This window comes from Elephas maximus, chromosome 1 (genome assembly GCF_024166365.1).
Source record: "Elephas maximus indicus isolate mEleMax1 chromosome 1, mEleMax1 primary haplotype, whole genome shotgun sequence".
Lineage (NCBI taxonomy): Eukaryota > Metazoa > Chordata > Mammalia > Proboscidea > Elephantidae > Elephas > Elephas maximus.
This window is the reverse complement of record NC_064819.1, coordinates 15,307,357-15,329,354: the sequence shown is the minus strand read 5'-3', so window position 1 is coordinate 15,329,354 and position 21,998 is coordinate 15,307,357. Positions and strand designations below refer to the sequence as shown.

At 41.8% G+C, this 21,998-nt stretch overlaps 1 protein-coding gene across 21 annotated transcripts in view; it reads right to left on the bottom strand.

Annotated features, from left to right (window-relative positions):
• Positions 1-21,998, bottom strand: part of KALRN (kalirin RhoGEF kinase) — a 792,110-nt gene that overhangs the window by 466,072 nt on the left and 304,040 nt on the right. For all 21 annotated transcript variants that reach the window (XM_049878536.1, XM_049878496.1, XM_049878604.1 and 18 more), the window contains one exon: positions 21,214-21,336. In XM_049878536.1, the coding sequence (XP_049734493.1) occupies positions 21,214-21,336 (123 nt within the window). The remainder of the gene's footprint in view (positions 1-21,213; positions 21,337-21,998) is intronic.

Here is a 21,998-nt window from a genome sequence, read left to right as displayed (position 1 = left end):
ATTATTATGAAAATAAAAGTTATGATCTGCACATCAGATCATCACAGGATGTAAGGCACGACCACCACTTAGTGGCCACTTTCCCAAAGATGCTCAGTCCTCTTAACAAACCCTAGAGACCCTGACTCTCCAAATCCAAAAGTCAAGAGAAGTGGTCAAAGACCAAGGTATTCAGCAAAGTTATTCAGTTCAAATGGGAATCAAATCATGTTAAATAAAAAGCTAAGTATAAGTATATATACAGTATAGCTTCAACTCAGAAGAATGTTATATATAGCAGAGAAATATACCCAAATGTTATCAGTTACTGAATGCTTCTTGTGTACCTGATACACAAAGTGGTAGGCACATTTTTTCTGTTGTTAGCTTCCATTGAGTCAGTCCCGGACTCATGGTCACCCCAAGTCCAACAAAACAAAATGTTGCCCAGTCCTGTGCCATCTCCACGATGGGCTGCAGAGCAGACCATTGTGATCCATAGGGTTTTCAATGGCTGATTTTCATAAGTAGATCATAAATAAGACCTTTCTTCTAGTCAGTCTTAGTCTGGAAGCTCCGCTAAAACCTGTGAGACGGGCGACGGTTGTGCAGGAGGTGCACCGGCCGGGAACTGAACATAAAAAAGGGGTTTTATTCTTAATTCTCTTCTGTATATAGAAGAGGTGTTTTTTTCAAAATAACTTTGGTATTTTTTTTTTATAATCAGGAAAACCATGTTTTGTTTTGTTTTTTAAATGTGTGTTTTTAGAATCTCGACCTCTACTGAGGAGCCCCGGTGGCTCAGTGATTAAGCACTCGGCTGGGTTTTAGAGCCTCCACTGAAGTTAATATAGCAAAACATAGGATGTCCATGGATGATGGGACTAAGAGGGAATTTAGGTTCAGCCTCCTACTTTTATCCAACTCATTGTTTTTGTTAAAGCACAGAAGCTGTTTTTAGTTTTATTTACTATTATTTACCGCTTTTATAAAGAAAGGAATATAAAACACACTTTATTTAAAGTCTTTTAGAAGCCAAGTTCATGTTGCCCCTCTTAGAGTTTAAAAAAAAAAAGAAAAAATGAAAAGGGAGCGTTTCTTGAATCCACCTAGTAGGTCCTTAAAAAATGTTTGTTAAATCAATTAAGCGTCTTGTTCGAAATCACAAGGATAGAGACAGAATTGGGACTAGGAGCCAGGTCTCCTGACTCCCAGTCTGCACGGCTCCTATACTTATCACCACCTTCTTTGAGTGCCCCACAGCTTGTAACAATTTAAGTTTTTATTTTGTCACACTCGAAGAGCGTCACGAGGAGAAGTATTTGGAGATTTTTCCATACAGCTTTCAGAGGCTTTGTGAGTAACCATTCAATAGCAGTAAGAAAATAAAGAGATGATGCCAAAGCGGTGGAAGACACTGACCCTCTCCTCCTTTCTCCAGCTTAATGATACCACAGGTATTAGTCACATCGTGGCTAGTACCGAGCCCACTGTGGGCCCTGAGTTGTTGAATCATCAGCTTATGATTAATTAGCTCACCATTACGATGTAAACCTGCTGATCCTACCTCGAAACATATGGACACTGGGATAGTAACATCTGGAATAAGGACTGTCCATGCTTGAAACCACACCACAATAGCCCTGAGATGCAATGAGCTCTAAAAGAAACCCCTGACTTCTGCCTCCTAAAAACCACACGGTGCCCTCTAGGGGGCCAAGGAGGGCAGCTGATGGATGACTATCTGGTCAGGACTGGCCGAACAGTAGGTCAAAGCATGTGGAAGCCATCTGTCACTGTCGGGTGTAGAGGAAAGGAAGCTGGAGCAGCCCTGGTGCACAGCAAAGATAACATTGGCTCGTGAATCCCTCCAGCCCTCTGGCCTGGCTTGCTGTGACAATGTTTCCTCCAGCAATTACTTTACAAACCATTAAGCAGCCCTGAAAACAAGAGCCTGGCCATATGTCTGAGGGCCACAGGAAACCCAGGAACACGCTTAAGAAAAAATGAAGCCCCTCTCCCTCTCCTTTCTGAGCGCTGGGGGAAACTTCCTTGGATGAGTGGGTGTGTTTGTGTGAGGAATTGTTGCAGGACTGGGATGGTGAGGCGAGGTGGTTCAGCTGGAATCAGAGTCAGGGACACCAGCGGGGAAAGTGGTTGGAGTCAATGCAGCTCTTCTGAGCTAGGACTCAGTGATTTTAGGCTGCTTTTAAGGATGAAGTCAGAGGCTATAAGGCTTCAGGGAAATACATTTGCCAGTGTTTTATCCCATAGCCCTTTCTCTTGCAGGGCCTTGCTGCTCAAATCTTGATGTGTTGTATCAGCATCACATAAGCTAGTTAGAAACGCAGAGTCCCAGGCCCATTCCCGACTTTCCAAACCAGCATCTATACTTAACAAGATTCCTCCAGTTGATCTGTACGTACGTTACATTTGAGGAGCTGCCTTGAACCAGGAGAGCTATTCCTTCTAGCACACGTGACCCTGATAACAACAGTAGCTCAGTCATGACACCGGGCCACGTGCTGAGCCCAAAATGCATGATCACATTTCATTTTACAACAACCCCGCAAAGGCACTATTATCCCCCATTTACAGAAGAGGTGGTAAGGCTCTGAGAAACATAAATAACTTGTCTAGGACCACACAGCTAGGAAGGAAACACGCAGCCACAGTTAGCGCCTCGTGCCCATGCTCTTATCCACCATGCTGTTTTATTTGCCATCAATGTGAAAGCAGTTGGGCTGCCAAGGATGCCCCTTAGGGGAGAGCGGAGATGATGGAGAGAAATGTCTCCCAAAAAAATCACCTTGGAGAAATAGGATCCCAGGAAAGAGAATTCAGTAGAAATTTCTCTACCTCTCTGAAGTCTCCCCACTAGGGTCCTGGACTTGCCCTTCTAGTAAGAGAAGAAGAGCTCAGCTCCACAGTGGACAGGAGCCTGGTAGGTAGACTTCTCTTACCATCTCCCTCTTTCCAGCAATAATTCCCACCTGCAAACACAGGGCCAGCTGCCCTGGAGAACAGGTCCCTGCCTCTACAGAACCACAGGAAAGCTTAGGCCTAAGGCAACTCTTTTAGTCAATATCGTGCCTTATTGCTGAAGGCTTAAATCTATCATCCTATGTGTTTATTCAATCATTCATTCATTCAACAATGCCAGGCACTGTTCACGCAGGGAACAAGACAAACTCCTACACTCATGGAGCATACATTTTAGTAGAAGAGTCAGGCAATAAATGAAAAAATATTTACTATAGAAATAAGTTCTGTACAAAATATAGATGGGAAAGGATACAATGTGATGGGGTTGGAGAGTAAGGGGAGCCTTCTCTGAGAAGTGACACCTGAGCTTAACCCTGAATGAGTGACAGAGTGAACAACATGGCTACCTGGAGGGAGAGGCCCCACAGGCAGATACGAGCTCGGTGGGTTCAAGAAACAGCATGAAGCCCAGGGTGACTACAGCAAGTGAGTACGGGCTGAAATCTGAGAGGTAACTGGGGGCCAGACCACGCAGACCCTGGCAAGCCACAGGGAAGGCACCTCAGATTTTATCCCAAGAGGGATGGGAAGACCTCTAAGGGTTTTGAGCAGAGGAGTGATGTGATGTGATGCACCTCACACTTTAGCAGGATCTCTTGGGCTGTTGTGTTAAGAATGGACTGTAGGGGAGCCAAGGTGGCAGCAGGAAGACCAGGTATGAGCTACTGCAATGATCCAGGCAGGAGATGATGGCAGCTTGATCATGGTGGTGGTAGTGGGGGTGGTGAGAAGTGGCCAGATTCTTTTCTGGGTATATTTTGAAGGTAGAGCTGAAAGGACTTCCTGATGGAAATCTTCTAGGTCCTCCTCATTTCCTGGCTTGTGTCGTGAGCTCTGACCTCTGCTTCTTGTGCTGCCTCCTTCCCATCTGCCCCTCCGGTCCTAATTTCTCACCTTTTGAATTTCCTGATTCATAAAAGTCTTGCCGGTATGTCCTTGACCAGTCTCAGTCTCTCACCTGGCACTCCTGGCCTGCCACCACCCATGCCCCAGAATGACATATGCAGCAAGGCTGCTGCTTATTATTATCAACACTTCATACTTGTCTTGTGCTTTACAGTTTAAGCCCTTTCGTGTACATTATCTCATCTGACACGCTAGGCTTCATGGACCATTTCGTGCCTTTCTTTGGCTCCAGGGGACCTCAAAGAAGAGGAATGAGTCAGCTTTGGCTGAATTTCAGACAAATTAACTCCTTGGCAGCTGTAGACCTGGCAGAGAGCAGACAAAGGCTATATATAAGGATGTGTACGTGTGTGCATAAACTCAGGGTAAATATCAAGAGTGCACGGCAAACAGCCTGAAGGCAAGGAACATGCTGACAGAGATCCCCAGACAGCAGGGGACTGAAACAAGAAAAGAGGTACCAGGTCTGTGACCAGAGAGCCAGGAGTAAGGGAGAAGAGGAGGCAAACCTAGGGCTGGGAGTGGGGTGAGCATCCAAGAGAGAAACCTGACCAGGCCAGTGTCAGCCACAAGTCAGAAATCTGAGCAGCCAGCCAAGCCCTGAGGGTCAGCTCAGAGAAGACTTTCAGAATGGACCCAGGCCAGGTGATTAGGCAGTACAAAAAAAAAAAAAGTTTTTTTTTTTTTAAGGGAAGCCAGCATTGTGCACGAGAGTGGTACTGAGAAAGCCTTTTCCTAATCCAAGGAGCTTCCCTATGTTTCTTGTTTGAATAGGAACCAATTACCAAATACGGCTGATTAAAGACCTGAGGGCGAAGGTAAATGGGGCATCTGGTGAGGTTGGGGGTGGAGGGCAAGGAGAAGAGTAAAAACAGACACTCTGTATCCCTGGGACCCTGACATTGGAGGCAAGTCCTCATCCTCCAATTGTACAGGCTTAATTATTTGGTAGCTTTAGAATTTGACCCCAGGGCTAATGTCAGTGGGCTTACTGTCCTCATCCTAGACCAGTGATTCTCAATCTGAATGTTAAAATTGTACAAATTCCTAGGGCTTCTACCCCAGTACAGTTAAATCAGAATCTAGGGGTAGGTCCCGGATGTGGTATTTTTAAAAGCTCAATGGTGCCAAGGGCAAGGGTCATACATGGATCCTGAGCTGATCAGGAAATAAACTCCATCCTCCTACTAGCTTGGAAGAAGAAATTCCACCCACAAGGCTGTTCGTGGAGATACAAACACTATAATCTGTTTAACTTGATTATATCCAGTACTTCACAAGTACAGGTTTCCCTAGAAGGCCTGTCTTGGGAACCCCAGTGTTAACAGCAAACACCAGATCACATTTATTTTTGTCAGGGAGTGTCACTTTTTAGCACCTTTGTTTCCATCTTTAGGCTTAGACTCTTAGAAACAAAGACCCTCAGGGTTACTGGAACTTGAAAGATCATCTAGTCCAGTGGACTTTAGTGTGCATCATCTGGGGGACACTTGTAAGCATCCTGGTTCCCAGGTCCCACCCTGATGGCAACCATTGCTCTTATTCACCTTCTAACTGGTGGTTGTTGAGCTTCTGCTGGAGTCACGGCCTATCAAGCTCCCTCAAAGGTTGAGTCCTTGCTGCCCAGTCTGCTCAAGGCTGGTGGCAGACGTTGTGGAATGCTTAATTCCTTACTTATTCAATGAGCATTTATTAGGCACCTTCTAGGTGCCAAGCATTGTTATAGGTTCAGGAGCTACAGCTGTGAATGAAATAGACAAAGCCCTGTCCTCAGGAGTTTATACTCCAGTGGGCAAAAGTTCTCTTTGAATTAGGCACATGAAATTGAGAATGGCGAAATTGTAAGATTCTTCAAGACAGCTTTGTGTTTGGTTTCTCAGTATCTAGGAAAGGGGACAGAGAATACAAACAGTGAAAGTTTGTTGAACACAAAAATGAGTGACTGCTGAGAGGCACATACAGACATTCCTACCTCGCTTTGCTAATGCCACCAGGGTTGGTGTCCACACTCTGTCATGATCATTCTCTTTAACCATAAAGAAGGTTGTACCTTAAAGCTAGTGGGAGGCCACTCACAAAAGACTCTCCAGCTGTCTGTCTGTTTCCATTTTTAACTGCTTTATTGAGATATAATTCACATATCATACAACTCTCCCATTTAAGTGTACAATTCAATGGTTTTTAGTATATTCATATTTAGTATACAGATATGAGCAACCATCATCACAGTCAAATTTAGAACATTTTCATCACCTCAAAAAGAAATCCTTAACTAGTTTTTGCCCTATACTCCTCAACCCCTTCAGCCTTAAGTAACAACTCATCTACTTTGCGACTCCATAGATTTGCCTATTCTGGATTTTCATGTAAACGGAATCATATAATATGCGGCTTTGGTGACCGGCTTTTATATAGCATAATGTTTTCCAATGTCCATCCATGTTGCAGCATGGATCAGTATTTAATTTCTTTTCATGGCTGAGTAATATTCCATTGTGTGGATATACCACATTTTGTTTATCCATTCATCCACTGTTAAAGTGTTAAAAAGCAAAGATATCACCTTGAAGACTAAGGTGCGCTTCACCCAAGCTACGGGTGTTTTCAATCACCTCATATACATGCAAGAGCTGGACAGTGAATAAGGAAGACTGAAGAAGAATTGATGCCTTTGAATTATGGTGTTGGCAAAGAATATTGAATATATCACGGACTGCCAAAAGAGCGAATAAATTTGTCTTGGAAGAGGTACAGCCAGGATGCTCCTTAGAGGCAAGGATGGTAAGACTACCCACATGCGTCACATATTTTGGACATGTTATCAGGAGGGATCAGTCTCTACAGAAGGACATCATGCTTGGTAGAGAGTCAGTGAAAAAGGAAGACCTTCAATGAGATGAATTGACACAGTGGCTGCAACAATGGGCTTATGGATAACGATTGTGAAGACGGCACAGGACCGGGTAATGTTTGGTTCTGTTGTACATGGGGTCAATATTAGTCAGAACCAGCTGGATGGCACCTAACAACAGCAACATACACACGTGAGTTTATTTTTGATCTCTCAATTCTATTTAATTGATCTATACGTCTGTCTTTGTATCAGCACCATACTGTTTTGACTACTGTTGCTGTATAACAAAAACCAAACCGGTGCCGTTGAGTTGATTCCGAATCATTGCAACCCTATAGGACAGAGCAGAACTGCCCCATAGGGTCTTCAAGGAGTGCCTGGTGGATTTCAACTGCCCACCTTTTGGTTAGCAACTGAATTCTTAACCACTACGGTTTTAAAATCACAAAGTGTGTGTCCTACTTTGTTCTTCTTTTTCAAGACTGTCCTTTGCAATTCCATATGAATTTTAAAATCACCTTGTCAATTCCTAGAAAGAATCCATATGGTATTCTGATAAGGATTACACTGAATCTGTAGAGCAATTTGGTGAGTTAACAATATTAATTCTTTTGATCCATGAAAATAAGATGTTTTTCCATTTATTTAGATCTTCATTAATTTCTTTTAACAATGTTTTGTAGTTGTCAGAGAACATATTTTGAACTTCTTTTGTTAAATTTATTTCTAAGTATGGTACTATTTTTGATACTACTATAAGTTGAATTGTTTTCTTAATTTTACATTGAGATTGTTCATATACTGATCTCGTAACCTTCAACCTTGCTGAATTCATCTGTTAGTTCCAACAGTTTTTTAGTGGATTTTTTAGTATTTTCCATATACAAGATCATGCCAGATGGATGCCTTTTACTTCCTTTTCCTGCATAACTGCCCTAACTAGAACTTCCGGTACAATATTGAATAGAAGTAGTGAAAACGGACACCTATCTTATATCTGATCTTAGGGGGAACGTATCCAGTCTTTCACTGTTAGGTATAATGTTAGCTGTAGGTTTTTCATCGATGCCCTTTGAGACAGGTTGTAGACATGCCCTCTATTCCTAGTTCACTGAGTGTTTTTATCATGAAAGAGTACTTGATTTTATCAAATGATTTCCATGCATCTATCGAGATGATCATGTGTTTTGTTTTATTTTGTTTTAATTATTCTATCTATATGGTGTGCTGCATTAATTGATTTTGGAATGTTACACCAACCTTACATTCTTGGGATAAACTCTACTTCATCCTGGTGTATAATTTTTTCTATATGTTCTGAGTTAAATTTGCTACAATTTCGTCGATGACTTCTGCGTCCATATTCATAAGAGATATTGGTCTATACTTCGCTTTTCTTCTGATATCTTTTGTGTAGTTTTGGTTCCAGGGTAATACTGGCCTCATAGAATGGGTTGAAAAATGTTCCCACTTCTTCTATTTTTTTTTGGATGAGTTTGTAAAGACTTGGTATTAATTCTTCTTTCAATGTTTGATACAATTCAGCAGTGAAGTCATCTGGGCCTAGGCTTTTCTTTGTGGGTAGATTAAAAAAAATTTTTTTCTAATACAATCTCTCTACTTGTCATAGGTCTACTCAGATTGTTTGTTTCTTCTTGAGTGTCTTTAGGTAGTTTGTGTCTTTCTACGAATTTGTCCATTTCATCTAAGCTACTAATTTATTGGCATACAATTGTTCATAGATTCCTTCATAATCCTATTTCTGTAAGGTCAATAGTAATGCCCTCTTTTTATTTCTGATCCTGGTAATTTGAGTCTTCTCTGCAGCCCCATCCCACCCCTTTGTCATTTAGCTAAAGGTCTTTCAATTTTGCCAATTCTTTCAAATAACCAGCTTTTAATTTTATTGATTTTATCTACTGTTTTTATATTCTTTGTTTCATTAATTTCTACTCTATTATTTCCTTCCTTCTGCTTACTTTATATTTAGTTTGCTCTTCTTTTTCTAGTGTCTTAAGGTAGAAAATTAGATTATTAATTTGAGATCCTTCCTCTTTTTTAATATAGACAATAACAACTACAAATTTCCCTCTAAGCACTGCTTTAGTTGCATCCCATACATTTTGGTATATGTCATCATTTTCATTCATCCCAAAGTATTTTCTAATTTCCCTTTTGATTTCTTCTCTGAGTTACTAGTTATTTAGGACTATATTGTTTGATTTCCACATACTTGTGAGTTTTCCCAAATCTCTTTTTGTATTAATCTCTAATTTCATTACGTTGAGGTTGAAGAACATACTTTGTATTATTTCCATCCTTTTAAATTTTTATTGAGGTTTGTTTTATGGCCTGGCATATAGTCTATCCTGGAGAATGTTCCAACTGTGCTTAAGAAGAATGTATATTCCGCCATTGTTGGGTAGTGTGTTCTACAGATGTCTGTTAGGTCTAGTTGGTTTATAGTGTTGTTTAAGTCTGTGTCTTTGTTCCTTTTCTGACTAGTTTTTCTATATTATTGAAAATGGGGTATTGAAGTCTCCAACTATTACTATTATTAAAATCCTCTAAGCAAGGAGTCCCCTTTTCCCCCTCCCTGCCTCCCACCTCTGGTAACCACTAATAAACTTTGCTCTGTGTACACATGCCTATTCTAGATACTTCATATAAGTGGGAACTTACAATATTTGCCCTTCTGTGACTGACTGACTTCACTCAGCATCTGTCTTAGTTATCTAAGGCTGCTATAAGAGAAATACCACAAGTGTATGGCTTTAACACACATAAGTTTATTTTCTCACCATCTATTTGGCTAAAAGTCCAAATTCAGGGCGTCAGCTCCAGAGGAAGGCTTTCTCTGTCAGCTCTGGAGGAAGGTCCTTGGCATCAGTCCTCCCCTGGACTAGGAGTTTCTCTGCACGAGAACTCCAGGTTCTGCTCCCAGCACTGCTTTCTTGGTGGGATGAGTCCCCACTCTCTGCTTGCTTCCCTTTCATCTCTTGTAAGATATAAGGCAGTGCAGGCCACACCCCAAGAAAACTCCCTTTACATTGGATCAGGGATGTGACCTGAGCAAGGGTTTTACATTCCACCCTAATCCTCTTTAACCACAGGCAGAGATTATGATTTATAACACATAGGAAATTCACAAAATGGAGGACCAGCACACAATACTGGGAATCATGGCCTAACCAAGTTGATACATATTCTGGGGGGACACAATTCAATCCATGACAGCATCCAACTATTATTTTTGATTTCCTATTTCTCTCTTCATTTCTGTCAGTTTTTCCTTTATGTATTTTGGTGCTCTCTTTTTAAGTTCATATATGTTTACAATTCTTATATCACTGCTCCATCTTTTTGACAGATTGGCCCTTTTATTGTAAAATATCTTTATCTCTAGTACCTTTTTTCTGTTTGTTCTGTTTTAAAGTCTTTTTTTTTTCCCCTAATATTAGTATAGCCGCCCCAGCTTTCTTGTGGTTCCTGTTCACATGGTAGATCTTTTCCCATCTATTTGTATCTCTGCATCTTTTTGTATGTTTGTATCTAAAGTATCTTCTGTAGACAGAGTATAGTGGGATCTTGTAGGTTTTTTTTAATCCAGTCTGACAATTTCTGCCTTGTAACTGGATTGTTTAATTCTCTTCACGTTTAATGTCATTGTTGATATAGTTGGATTACGTCTGCCATTTTACTTTCGTTTTCTATATGTTGTGTGTCTTTTTTATTCTTCTATTCCTCTTTTACTGCTTTCTTTCATATTATGTGAATATTTTCTAATGTAGCATGCTACTTACTTTAATAATTTTTAAACTATATTTTGGGGGTTATTTCCTTAGTGGTTGCTCTAGGGCTTACCATATACAGTTACATTCCTTAATACATCAGAATCAGCTTCAAATTTATACTAATTTAACTCCAGTGAGATACAGAAACATTAAACCCATTGCCAATGAGTTGATTCTGAATCATAGCGACCCTATAGGACAGAGAACTGCTCCATAGGGTTTCCAGGGAGCAGCTGGTGGATTCAAACTGCCAACCTTTTGGTTAGCAACCGAACGCTTAACCACGGTGCCACCAGGGCTCCTTGGAAACATTAGTCCTATATAATTTTCTCTATTTTGTGATACTATTATTACACATATTACATCTATGAATGTTACAAACCAACATTACATTGTTATAGTTATCAGTTTATATAATTTTATCTTTTAAAGAAGCTAGGAGAAGAAAGAAGATTAAGTACATATTTATAGCTTTTGGTGTATTAATCTTATTTATCATTTCTGGGTCTCTTTGTTTCTGTAGATTCACATTATCACCTAGAGTCATTTCCTTAGCCCAATCCAACTATGTTCCTACCCACCTCCTTTGTGTTGTTATTGACCCATTGAAAAACCGGTTGCCATTAAGTCAATTCTAACTTATGCCGACCCTATAGGACAGAGTAGAACTGCCCCATAGAGTGTCCATGGAGTGCCTGGTGGATTTGAACTGCTGACCTTTTAGGTTAGAAGATGTAGCACTTAACCAGTACACTACCAGAGTTTCCTTGTTATTGACAAACATATTATATTTCTATATGTTATAGGCTCGATACCATATATGCATATTGTTTTATATAATTGCTTTTTAAGTCAGGAAGGAGAATAAACCTCATTTATCCTGTCTTTTATAGTTACGTAATTACCTTTACTGGTGCCCTTTGTTTTTTCATGTGAGTTCTAATTACTGTTTGGCATCACTTGCTTTTAGCCTGAAGACATTCCTTTAGCTTTTCTTGTGAGGTGGGTCTGCTAGCAACAAATTATCTCTGATTTGTTTATCTGGGAATGTATTTTTCCTTCATTTTTGAAAGATGGTTTTACTGGATACAGGATTCCTGGTTGACAGTTTGTTTCTTTGAGCACTTCGAATACGTGACCACATTATCTTCTACCCTCCATTGTTTCCACTAAGAAGTCAGTCGTTAATCTTATTAGGCGTTCCATGTTAAGTGATGAGTTATTTCTCCTCATTCTTCTTTCAAGATTTTCTCCTTGTCTTTCACTTTTGGCATTTTTACTAGCATATGTCTGTTTGTGGATCTCTTTATGTTTATCCCACTTGGAGTTCACTGAGTTTGCTGGATGTGTAGATTAACACTTTTCAATAATTTGGGAAGTTTCAGTCATTATTTCTTCAAGTATTTTTTCTCTTCCTTATTTGTTTAGTGACTGGCTGCATTATTTTAGTGAAGCTTATTGCCCCCCGCCCCCGCCACATACACACACACGCACACTTAATCTGCCTGCAATGTGAAGCTCTGATTCTACTTCTCAGGCAATACAGTCTTGGGAGTAGATCCCACAGACACCCAAAGATGACAACGGTTTTGGCAGGGCTCTCTTTGACTGTCTCTTTCCCTGACCACACCCAGCTGTTAGCTTTACTAATTTCTAGCTGATTGCTCTATTGTTTCAACAATGCCCTGAGGCATAAATTTCTCCATAGATTGATCCAATCAGATTAAAGCTCCTTTGAAGGAGCCTCTGTCCCATGAGTAGGGGCTGGGAGGAAGATGGGAACTATCACCTTTTGGCTGCATTTTCCTGGAACTTAACCTCAGCAACAGGTAGCTGGAGGTAGGATTCAAAATGCTGATATCCTGTCCCTTCTGGGAAGGTCACCTTCTGACTGGGAGCTTGGTGGATAGAGGGGCCTGTGTGCACGGCTGCATCCATTTGGAGTGGAGTTTCTGTCTCACTGAGCTAGGAAGGGGAAGGGAGGGAGCAAGTCTCGGTTCAAGCACAGACTCTCACTGTTCTTACTGACTTTTCGTAGATTTTCTTGAATAAATGTTTCTTCATTGGCTATGTGCCCTTAGGACCACTTCCAGAGATTTTAAATGGTTTTAAAAATAATTTTTACCAGTGTCCTGGGCAGCAGGTCTGCAGAGCTCCTCATACAATTGTGCCGTAAGTGGACTGTCCTTCTCAACTTGTGATGGTTTATTTGAGGGAGTGATTATTTTATACGTATAGATATCCACAGAACAAGAGTTCTCTAACTTTAATATGCATATTATTCACCAAGGACCTTGTAAAAATGCAGATGCTTGGAGCCTCACTCCCAGATTTTATGATTTCCTAAGACTGGGGTGGAAGCCAAAAAGAAATTTGCATGTTAAACAAACTACTTACACAATTCTTTGGGGAGAAAAACGTACTAAAAAGACTAACAATACCAGATGAGAGCAACCTCTTCATTTATTATCAATCTATTTATTAACAGATTTTATGTTTGCCTATGGGGCATTGCAGCGGTTAAGAGATCGGCTGGTAACCAATAGGTCAGCAGTTTGAATCCACCAGCTGCTCCTTGGAAACCCTATGGGGGCAGTTCTACTCCGCCCTATAGGGGTCCTATGAGTCAAAATCGACTCGATAGCAACAGTTTTTTTTTTTTTTTTTTTTTGTAAGGAGCATTGCAGCTATGGCAGGATCAAACACTGTGTGTTTTTCACCAAAGTGAGAAATACTGTCATTAGAGGAAGCACTGCTTTTTTGAAGGTGGGGGAGTGCTGCAGAATCCTGTTTCTGGGACTGCCAAGAATCAAAGATGACAGAAGACCCGAGAGGAAGGCATATAAGATTGTAGCCAGGAGACTACCTGCCTCAGGACCTTTATTTCTCTTGTACCAGATCTGACTTTTCCTTGGTGTTACCATTTGTAACCTTCCCTCAAATCGAAGATAGAGCATCACAGGCTCTGCTGCAATTGGTCTATCTGCACACCATCAAGTGTCAAAATGTGACTCTACTGGGAGAATTAATAGGACTAAAGCAGTGAGCTATCACATGAGCTACAGAGAGGAGTCCTACCACCCAGCTGCACATTGTTACCACTAATGGAAATCTTCACAGTTATAATAATAGAAAATGAATGCCACTTCATATGTTAAAAACTCTCCACAGAAACTATTAGCAATTTATTTTTTTCTCAAAGAACTAATTAAAATTGTAAAAAGGGACTTGTTATGTTTTTATGTACTCCTGCAACTGTCTTTTTTTTTTTTTTGTACTTTAGATAAGGTTTACAGAGAAAACTAGTTTCTCATTAAACAATTAATACACATATTGCTTTGTGACTTTGGTTGCCAACCCCACATGTCAACACTCTCCCCTTCTCCACCTTGGGTTGCCCATTACCAGTTTTCCTGTCCCCTCCTGCCTTCTTGTCCTTGCCTCTGGACTGGTGTGCCCATTTAGTCTGATTTTGTTTTACGGGCCTGTCTAATCTTTGGCTGAAAGGTAAACCTCAGGAGTGACTTCATTACTGAGCTGTAATGGTGTCCAGGGGCTATAATCTCAGGGTTTCTCCAGTCTTGAGACTCTTTCTCATGAAGAACTAGAACATGGACAGCTACTTAACTGTTCTGTTGCATATTACAATCCGACCTCACTTCCATCTGCCCACACTTTCATCAGAAGAGAGGGCCACACTCAGGTGAAGGAGAATTCATGAGAAAAGCTTTCATAACAGAAGGCAGAATTAATAAAGAAAAGGACTCCAGAGAGCTCAGGAAACCTGGCTTTCTAAGGAACTGTAAGAAGCCAAAGAATATTTGCCTACTGGGTTTAGCAGGTGCGTTGTTATTATTGTTATTATTTCTATTGAAGGTTAAAAGACCAGTAACAGTTGTAAAAAAAAAACATGACAAAAAGCCAAAGATCAACCAATTTTAACCTTTTTCTTTCAAAGTTGCCCATTTACCATACTCAGCAGGGCAATGAAAACCATAAAAAATAAAACTTAGGAAATTTATGATTTTTCTTCCATGATTTAATAATATGCAATGATTTCTTGCTACTGGTCACCTCAGCTGGAGCTGGGTCTTTAATCAGTGTATAAAAACTAGACACACACACAAAAACTTACAAAACAGCTGAATTATAAGTTGATCATTTTTGTTTACAAAACAATGTACCTAGGCTTCTTTAAATTATAAGTTCTTTGGCACATTGTAGAGTTAATTCATAGATCATAATTTCTATCAGTGAAGGAGCAATGATAATTAGGTCAATGTTGATTACTGACTGAAAAATGTACCTGACCCGTCATCAAAATCAGGCCCTTTTGTTACACCCTGGCATAGCACCCCTTATTCTTTCAACACAAAACTTATTAGTTTGTAATATTTATGTGTGAGGATGTATACTGAGCATCTGTCTCTTCACTGGAGTCTCCAGGGACATGACCAACCATCAATACCATCTGCCTATCAACCAGCATAATGTGACCCTCAATTATTTGTTGAAAGAGTGAATAAAAAAGTCATGAGTTTCCTGGGGTCTTAAACTAGGGGGTTGATTGACAGGCTTGATTGACAGGCTTTAGGATTCCCTAAATCCCTTGGAATTGTATAAAAAATTTTGTTCATATATACATTTTTCTGGAGAGAGGACCCAGAACCTTAATTAGATTTCCAAGGGATCTGTGACTTCCCTGAAAATAAGAAATGACTGGTCTCTTTCCATGGTAATATAGGATTCAATACATAAGAACACTCCTTAGTCTGAAACAAACTACACTACGTCTACATTCGTGTGTACAGAAATGCCTCCACGAATTTACACAACAATTCACATTCCCACTTGCCCTGAGTAACTGATTGTTCCTATAGTCTCTGGGCTCCAGCAGTAGCCACTTGCATTCATCTGTTCCTTGGCAGCAGCATCCATCACTCAGGGCAGGGGAAACCAAACCCACTACCGTGAAGTCAATTCCGGCTCATGGAGACCCTATATAAACAGAGTACAACTGCCCCATAGGGTTTCCAAGACTAAATCTTCATGAAAACAGACTGCCACATCTTTCTCCCGCAGAGCAGCTGCTGGGTTTGACCCACTGACTTTTGGTTAGCAGCCGAGTGCTTTAACCACTGCACCACCAAGGCTCGTTTTAGGCCAGAGGAAAGGAGCCTGTAATTCCCTCCTTGCCACTGTTTGGGATGCTGAACTGTATTCCCCCTGGTTAACAAGGGCACTAAGCCATGTTTATAAAGCACAGGTGCCCAGGCAACTTGATCAAACAACCCTGGGATTTCCCTTTCCTCACCCCAGCCAGAGAGAAGGTCCAGCCTCATGAGGCCAAATAAGCCTCTGAGTACAGTGCATGCCCAAGACGACAAGAGACTGCAAGATGGGCTGGAACACGCTCATTGGCTGTCATGTATTAAATCTTTTCTTCTCTCTCCCAGCTCCTGAAGATGGTTCCCTTCAGTAAGTTTCCTTCCTCATTTTTGTCCTAAAAATGGAGACTTCAAAAGTAAATTTGTCAAAGAAAGATTTCTGATGTGCCATTAACTCTCAGTTATCCATATTAACAGAGAAGAGCAGCGGTGCAGGTAATTCAAAGCCAAAGGCTCTTCTAGTTAGCTTTGTAGGTCATTGTTACGTGGGGCTTAGAGGCAGTCTTACCTCTCTAATTACATTTGTCTTTACCTCTTATTAAAACGAGTTTGTTTGCCTTAGGGCCGGGTGGTTGGGTCACAAGAATGTTCTGGCACAGAATTTGTAAAATTTACCAGGGGAAATCCACAAGGCACATAGATAATCAAACTTGACTAGATTTGTGTTCACGTTCTTAATCACCTGTGATCAATTGCTTTGCTCCTTTGCCCCTGTGTGACTGAATGAGCCAGGGATGAGACATAACTATAGGAGACTAGTTGGAATAAAATGAGTCTTTACATTTACATGAAGACACAAGACTGTGCTGTGGCCAAAACAGATAACACAATCAACGTTGATAATTTCCCTGCCTGGTCCCCAAACCTTCTCTTCTGCAGCCAGAATTATCTTTCTGTGTAAATCTCATGGGTTCCATCTCTACCTCACATCCCTGGGCTAGGCATTAGGGCTGCTGACGGGTACCCTGCTCTCTCCACTCCAACACTTGGTGGAGCTGCACTTCCCAGCTCACTTAGAGCTAGGTATGGCCTTGTGACTGGCCAATGAAATGTGAGAGTGACATGTGTCTTTCTAGGTAGGAGGTTTCAGAGCCAGTATGTGCTTGCCTGCGTACTTCCTCTGGCGAGGCAACTGACCACATCTGAAATGGTGGAGCAAGGGTTAAGTATCCATCTACTAACTGAAAGGTCGGCACTTTGAACCCACTAGCCACTCGGTGGGAGAAAGGTGGCAGTCTGCTTCCGTAAAGATAACAACCTTGGAAACCTTACGGGGTGGTTCTACTATGACCTATAGGGTTGCTATGAGTCAGAGTCAGCTTGATGGCACACAACAATAACAACCCATTGGCTTGGGCCCCTGAGTGATTATAATGAGCAGAGCTCCCCACAATCAGTGACAGGCATGTGGTAGAAGCATGAAATACAGCTGTGTTGTTTTACAGCACCGAGATTTAGAAGTTCTTAGTTAACCCAGCATACTCTATCATTGTACATGACAAGCTGCACTGTGATTGTCTGGGTTCCTATCTCCCTAAATGGACACTGAACAGCTGGAGGTCAGAACTCTTCCTTTTTTATTGACTTAACTCTAGTGCATAGCACAGGTTCAATAACTGCTTGCTACATGGATGGGTGATACATGAATGGGCATATTGTATTTTTTAAGAGGTCAGACATTTTCCTGCCCAATTACTTGACTGGACTCACACAACATCTGCTGGTCCAGAAACCTTGAATGAAACCTGAAGTGACTGCTGCCTCCAGAAACTCCTATCTCACGAATTGTTTCTCCTCTGTATTCCTTCTTCCTCACTACCCATTCTTTTTCTACTCATCCAATTCTATGATTTTCTTTTTGCCTTTTCCCTGCCTATGCCTTTGGCCCATTGACAACACCCACCCAAGGCCATTTCTTAACAGGGTGAAATGTCACTTGAAAAATAAATGAAATTATGGAATGAGATCAAGATTCTAGAATCAGCAAGCAATTTAATGTAGGGGTGTATCTTTAAAAGCCTGATAGAAAACAAAATTTTCTTCCTCCCTGGCTTCTGTGATCCTCCATGTCTATGTTCTTCCAATGCTTTCCCCACACATTCTATCTCTTCCACAAGCTCCTATTCTTTTTCTTCTCCCCCAGTTTGAGGATATTCCCATGGAGGCTCCCTTAGCCCCACAGCTCCTACGTCAGGGCTGCTGACTTTGGACTCTGGCTGCATTCTCTCCAGTGAGCAACGGTGGGCAGGAATGGTGAGAACTCAGGTAAGGTGAGGGAGGGATGAGATGAATGGTATTACAGGGGAGATGAATTGTACTACAGGGGTGAGCAAAAAGGCACCATCAAACAGGTAGAAGTTGGGTAGTCCAAGATTTTTGTTAGAAATGAGACTACAGATGTGGCCAAATTGGCAAGGAGATCTCACGATTCTCGAGGACAAGGAGACTTGAGGATGGATGAGGAAGATTTCAGAGTAAGGGAAGTAGATAAGGCAGGTGTGTGTGGCCTCTCCCTCTGCTCATCTCCCACCTTCCCACTGACTGTCCTAATGAAGCCTGTCACCTGCTTCCTCAGATCAGAGCTGGCTGGACAAGCACCACTGCCTTCTCTGTTCCATCCGATCCTTATTTGCTCCCTTGGGGTGAGGTAAGTCTGGGTTCAAATTAGAGGCAAGCAGCAGTAGGTTGGTTCTCCATGAGGAAGGACTATGGCCCCCTCAGGGGCTGGAGATAAAAACCACTAGTTAGTCTTATTTGGTTAGCACCACCCTCTTTGGATTAAAGGATCAGTCCAACTGCTCCCAGATACACAGGCAGGGCCCTCTTCAAGGAGAAGCCTTTAGAAATAGTATTAGAAAGCAGGGTGATCCTTCCCGGAAGATTTGCTGTTTTATTAGGACTGGGGTATCCCATGACAGGGTTAGGGCAGTTTCCCCAGGACACTCTGGTTTCTATCAAAACCACTGTCTGCCACACCCAAGCCACTGGTCCTCAACACAAGCCCACTGTTCCCGTAAGACCATCACTTCACTGGCCCCCAAGGAATACCATGCTCATTTCTATCTCGAAGTCTTTTTTCTGACTGGCATTCCCACCCCTCACCAGCCAAATCCTATACAACCCTCAGGGCTCATTTCCTGCATAGAATTCCATTCCCTCCAAACTCCCTAACCCACACACCTCCTTTCTCTGAATGCACACAGCACTTCCTACAAGTTGCTTAATATCCCTGGGCCTCAGTTTCCACATCTTAAAATGTGGAAAATAATCATATCTCCATTATAAAGTTGTTGGATGATTCAGTGACATAATGAATATGAAGCATTATGTTATTACATAACATAAGAGGACCAGGCATATACCAAGACCTCAGTGAATGTTAATGAGGACAAGGATGATGATGGTGATTGAGATAGAAGAGAATTGTTATTTGTGTTTCACATGTGTAAGCTGGCTTTACAATAGGCCTGTGGTTCTCAAATGTTAGGCTGCATCAGAGTCACCTGGAGGGTCTGTTAAATCACAGATTTCTGGGCCCAATTCCCACAATTTCTGATTTAGTTAGACTTGTACAGGCATACTCAAAGGAACTTCATTTAAAATTGCCCCCAAATGAAAAACCCAAGAGTTTATCAAGAGGAAAATGAATAAACGATTGTGGTATATTCATACAATACTACTCAGCAATAAAAGAAAAAAGAAACTACTGATGGACACAATAAAATAGATGAAGCTTGAAAACATGTGCGTGAAAGAATCAGACACCAAACAGTATATGATGAATGATTACACTTCTCAAAAATTCAAGAACAGACAAAACTAATCTACAATGATAGTAATCAGAACAGTGGTTACTAATGGATGTTGGCAATTGACTGGAAGGGACAAGAGGGAACTCTCTTGGTTGACAGAAATGTTCTATATCTTGATTAGGTTGGTGGTTACATGGGTGTATGTATTTATCAAACTCAACAAACTGTACACCTAAGATATGTGTGTTACACCACAGGCAAATTTTACCTCAGCATAAAATGTAAAACAAAATTTGCAGGTTGTTGGAAGGATTAGAAATAACCTAGGTAAAGTATCTGGTACATAGTAGGTATTCGATGACTGGGAGTTGAAATAATGATTCCAGGTGCATGCAGACCCCCAATCACTGTCTCTCCTCACCAAAATAAAACTCCAAAGTTCATGTGAACTCAAGATCACTGTGAAGAGAAGCATCAATACATTTTCAACCTGTGAGATCAAAGACTTCTCTGGAGAAGTCATCTGTGCTTCCACTTAAGGGGAAGCTGAACTCGCCCAGCATCACCAGCAGAAATGGCAAGGTGTCTGGTTTTCAGATACACAGGCACGTGAAGAATGGTAGAGCTACTTTTCCTGACCAGTAGTGCAACTAGGAAGAGCTGGCAGAGGGGAGAGATAAGAGTGTGGTGAGGCACCCTTAGGCTGTAGGTGTTTGGAATATAATGGGTTCAAGAAGCAGACAGGATTCTGAAATAAAGTCTTGGGGCAACCACACAGAAAAAATAGTATCCCAAAGGGTTAGGTCTATGAGAGGTCCCAGGTGTCATCTGGACTAGACTCCTACATAACCATCATTATCATATTACCCGTATTTGCTGGTGACTTACTATGTGCCAGACATAGTTCCAACTGATTTACAAACATTAACTTCTTCAACCCTCACCAACAACCCTATGACATAATTATTTCCATCTTACAGCTGAAGAAACTGAAGCACACTGGGGAAAAGTAAATTCGTTATGGCCAAACGGTTAGCAAATATCCCTGATTTCCTAAAAGGGGCCCTTCAGCATCTGCTTGAACACTCTCCATCACAGGAACTCAGTAACTCCTACTGTATCCCATTTTATTGAGCCATGTCCTGCCTCCCCCTCGAACTCTCATGCCCTGGACAGTTCTGCCTCCTACAATGACTATTCTTCTCTCTTTTCTCCAACATGGCCTTCAAATATTTAAAGGCAGCAATCATGTGTCCCTTAAGCCTCCTCTTCTCCAGTCTAGACATCCCCAAGTCACTTAATCATTTCCAGTGTGCTACAGCTTGAGGCTCTTCACTAGCCCAAATTAATGACTCACAGTTAACCGAAAAATGTTGGTTAAGTCAATTGAGTACAACTGGTGACTGTCCCTTCTAGTCACAAACTGAGCTAAAGCCTCCTACGACCCCAAGCACATTCCTTTCATGGTGTAAAACTGGGTCTGCCAACAGAAATGGGATCAAAATCTGCAGCAGGAACAGCTGACTGGCCACATGTCCTGCATACTTCCCACCCTGGCAAATAGAACATTAAAGGTCCGTGTGATCGAAGTTCTTCATTTTTACTCAGCCTGAAAATCAGTTTTCTGCAGATCCTCAACCTCTCCCCTGGTTCCCTCCCCTCACCACTGTCCTGCCCCCCAGAGGCAGTGCTGAGAACAGCCCCCCGCTGCTCACCATGGAGTTCATGGCAAAGTGGTTGTGCTGCGTCTGGAGGTCTAGGGCATGCTGGTAGCTGACTCCGATCTCCGTGTGGCTCTGGAGGAATAACTCCTTGTTGTGGCTTATCCAGTCAAACATCTAGAGGAAACAAGACAGTGCAGAGAAATCAGAAGGGCCATGGGACCAACAGGGCAAAACTTGCAGAGTTACCGGAGAACACAAAAGCCCTCCTGCTGGTGCCCATGAGAACCAGCTATCATCTTGAGTCAGTGAGGACCCCAGCATGGCTTCTCAGAAGAGCCCTCACTTTTAGATAAGGACCCACCATCAGCCTCTACGCTTCTCTACAGAACCTAAGGGAAAAGGAAAAAATGGGTGAGGAGACCAAGGAGATGGGGCGGGAAGCTGTTTACTATTCCTAGCTACTTCCCCTTTGTAAAATCTTTTAGAAAGACTCAAAAAAGGCCCCAGAGTTGCTTTAGAGACAGGTGCTGAGGGGACAAGCTGGGAAGCTCGGTCCATTCTCCGGCATTCCAGTAGAGGAGAGGAACCCCTGTTGGAAGCCACAGGCCAGGTTGTGGCAGTAAAAAGGAAGCAGCTAGGCCCACTTGGGCCTAAGGAGACTCAAGGACAAGGCCGTGGCATTCATCCTTACATGCCCCGTTCCACTTACACACTGCCCAATACACACACATTGGTTGATTAACTCTGAATTGAATCAACTTATCTTGTAACTCCACAACCTCACACAATTGCACGGGTTCTGCTATAACCCATAGAGACCCGGAAGAGGAAGATTT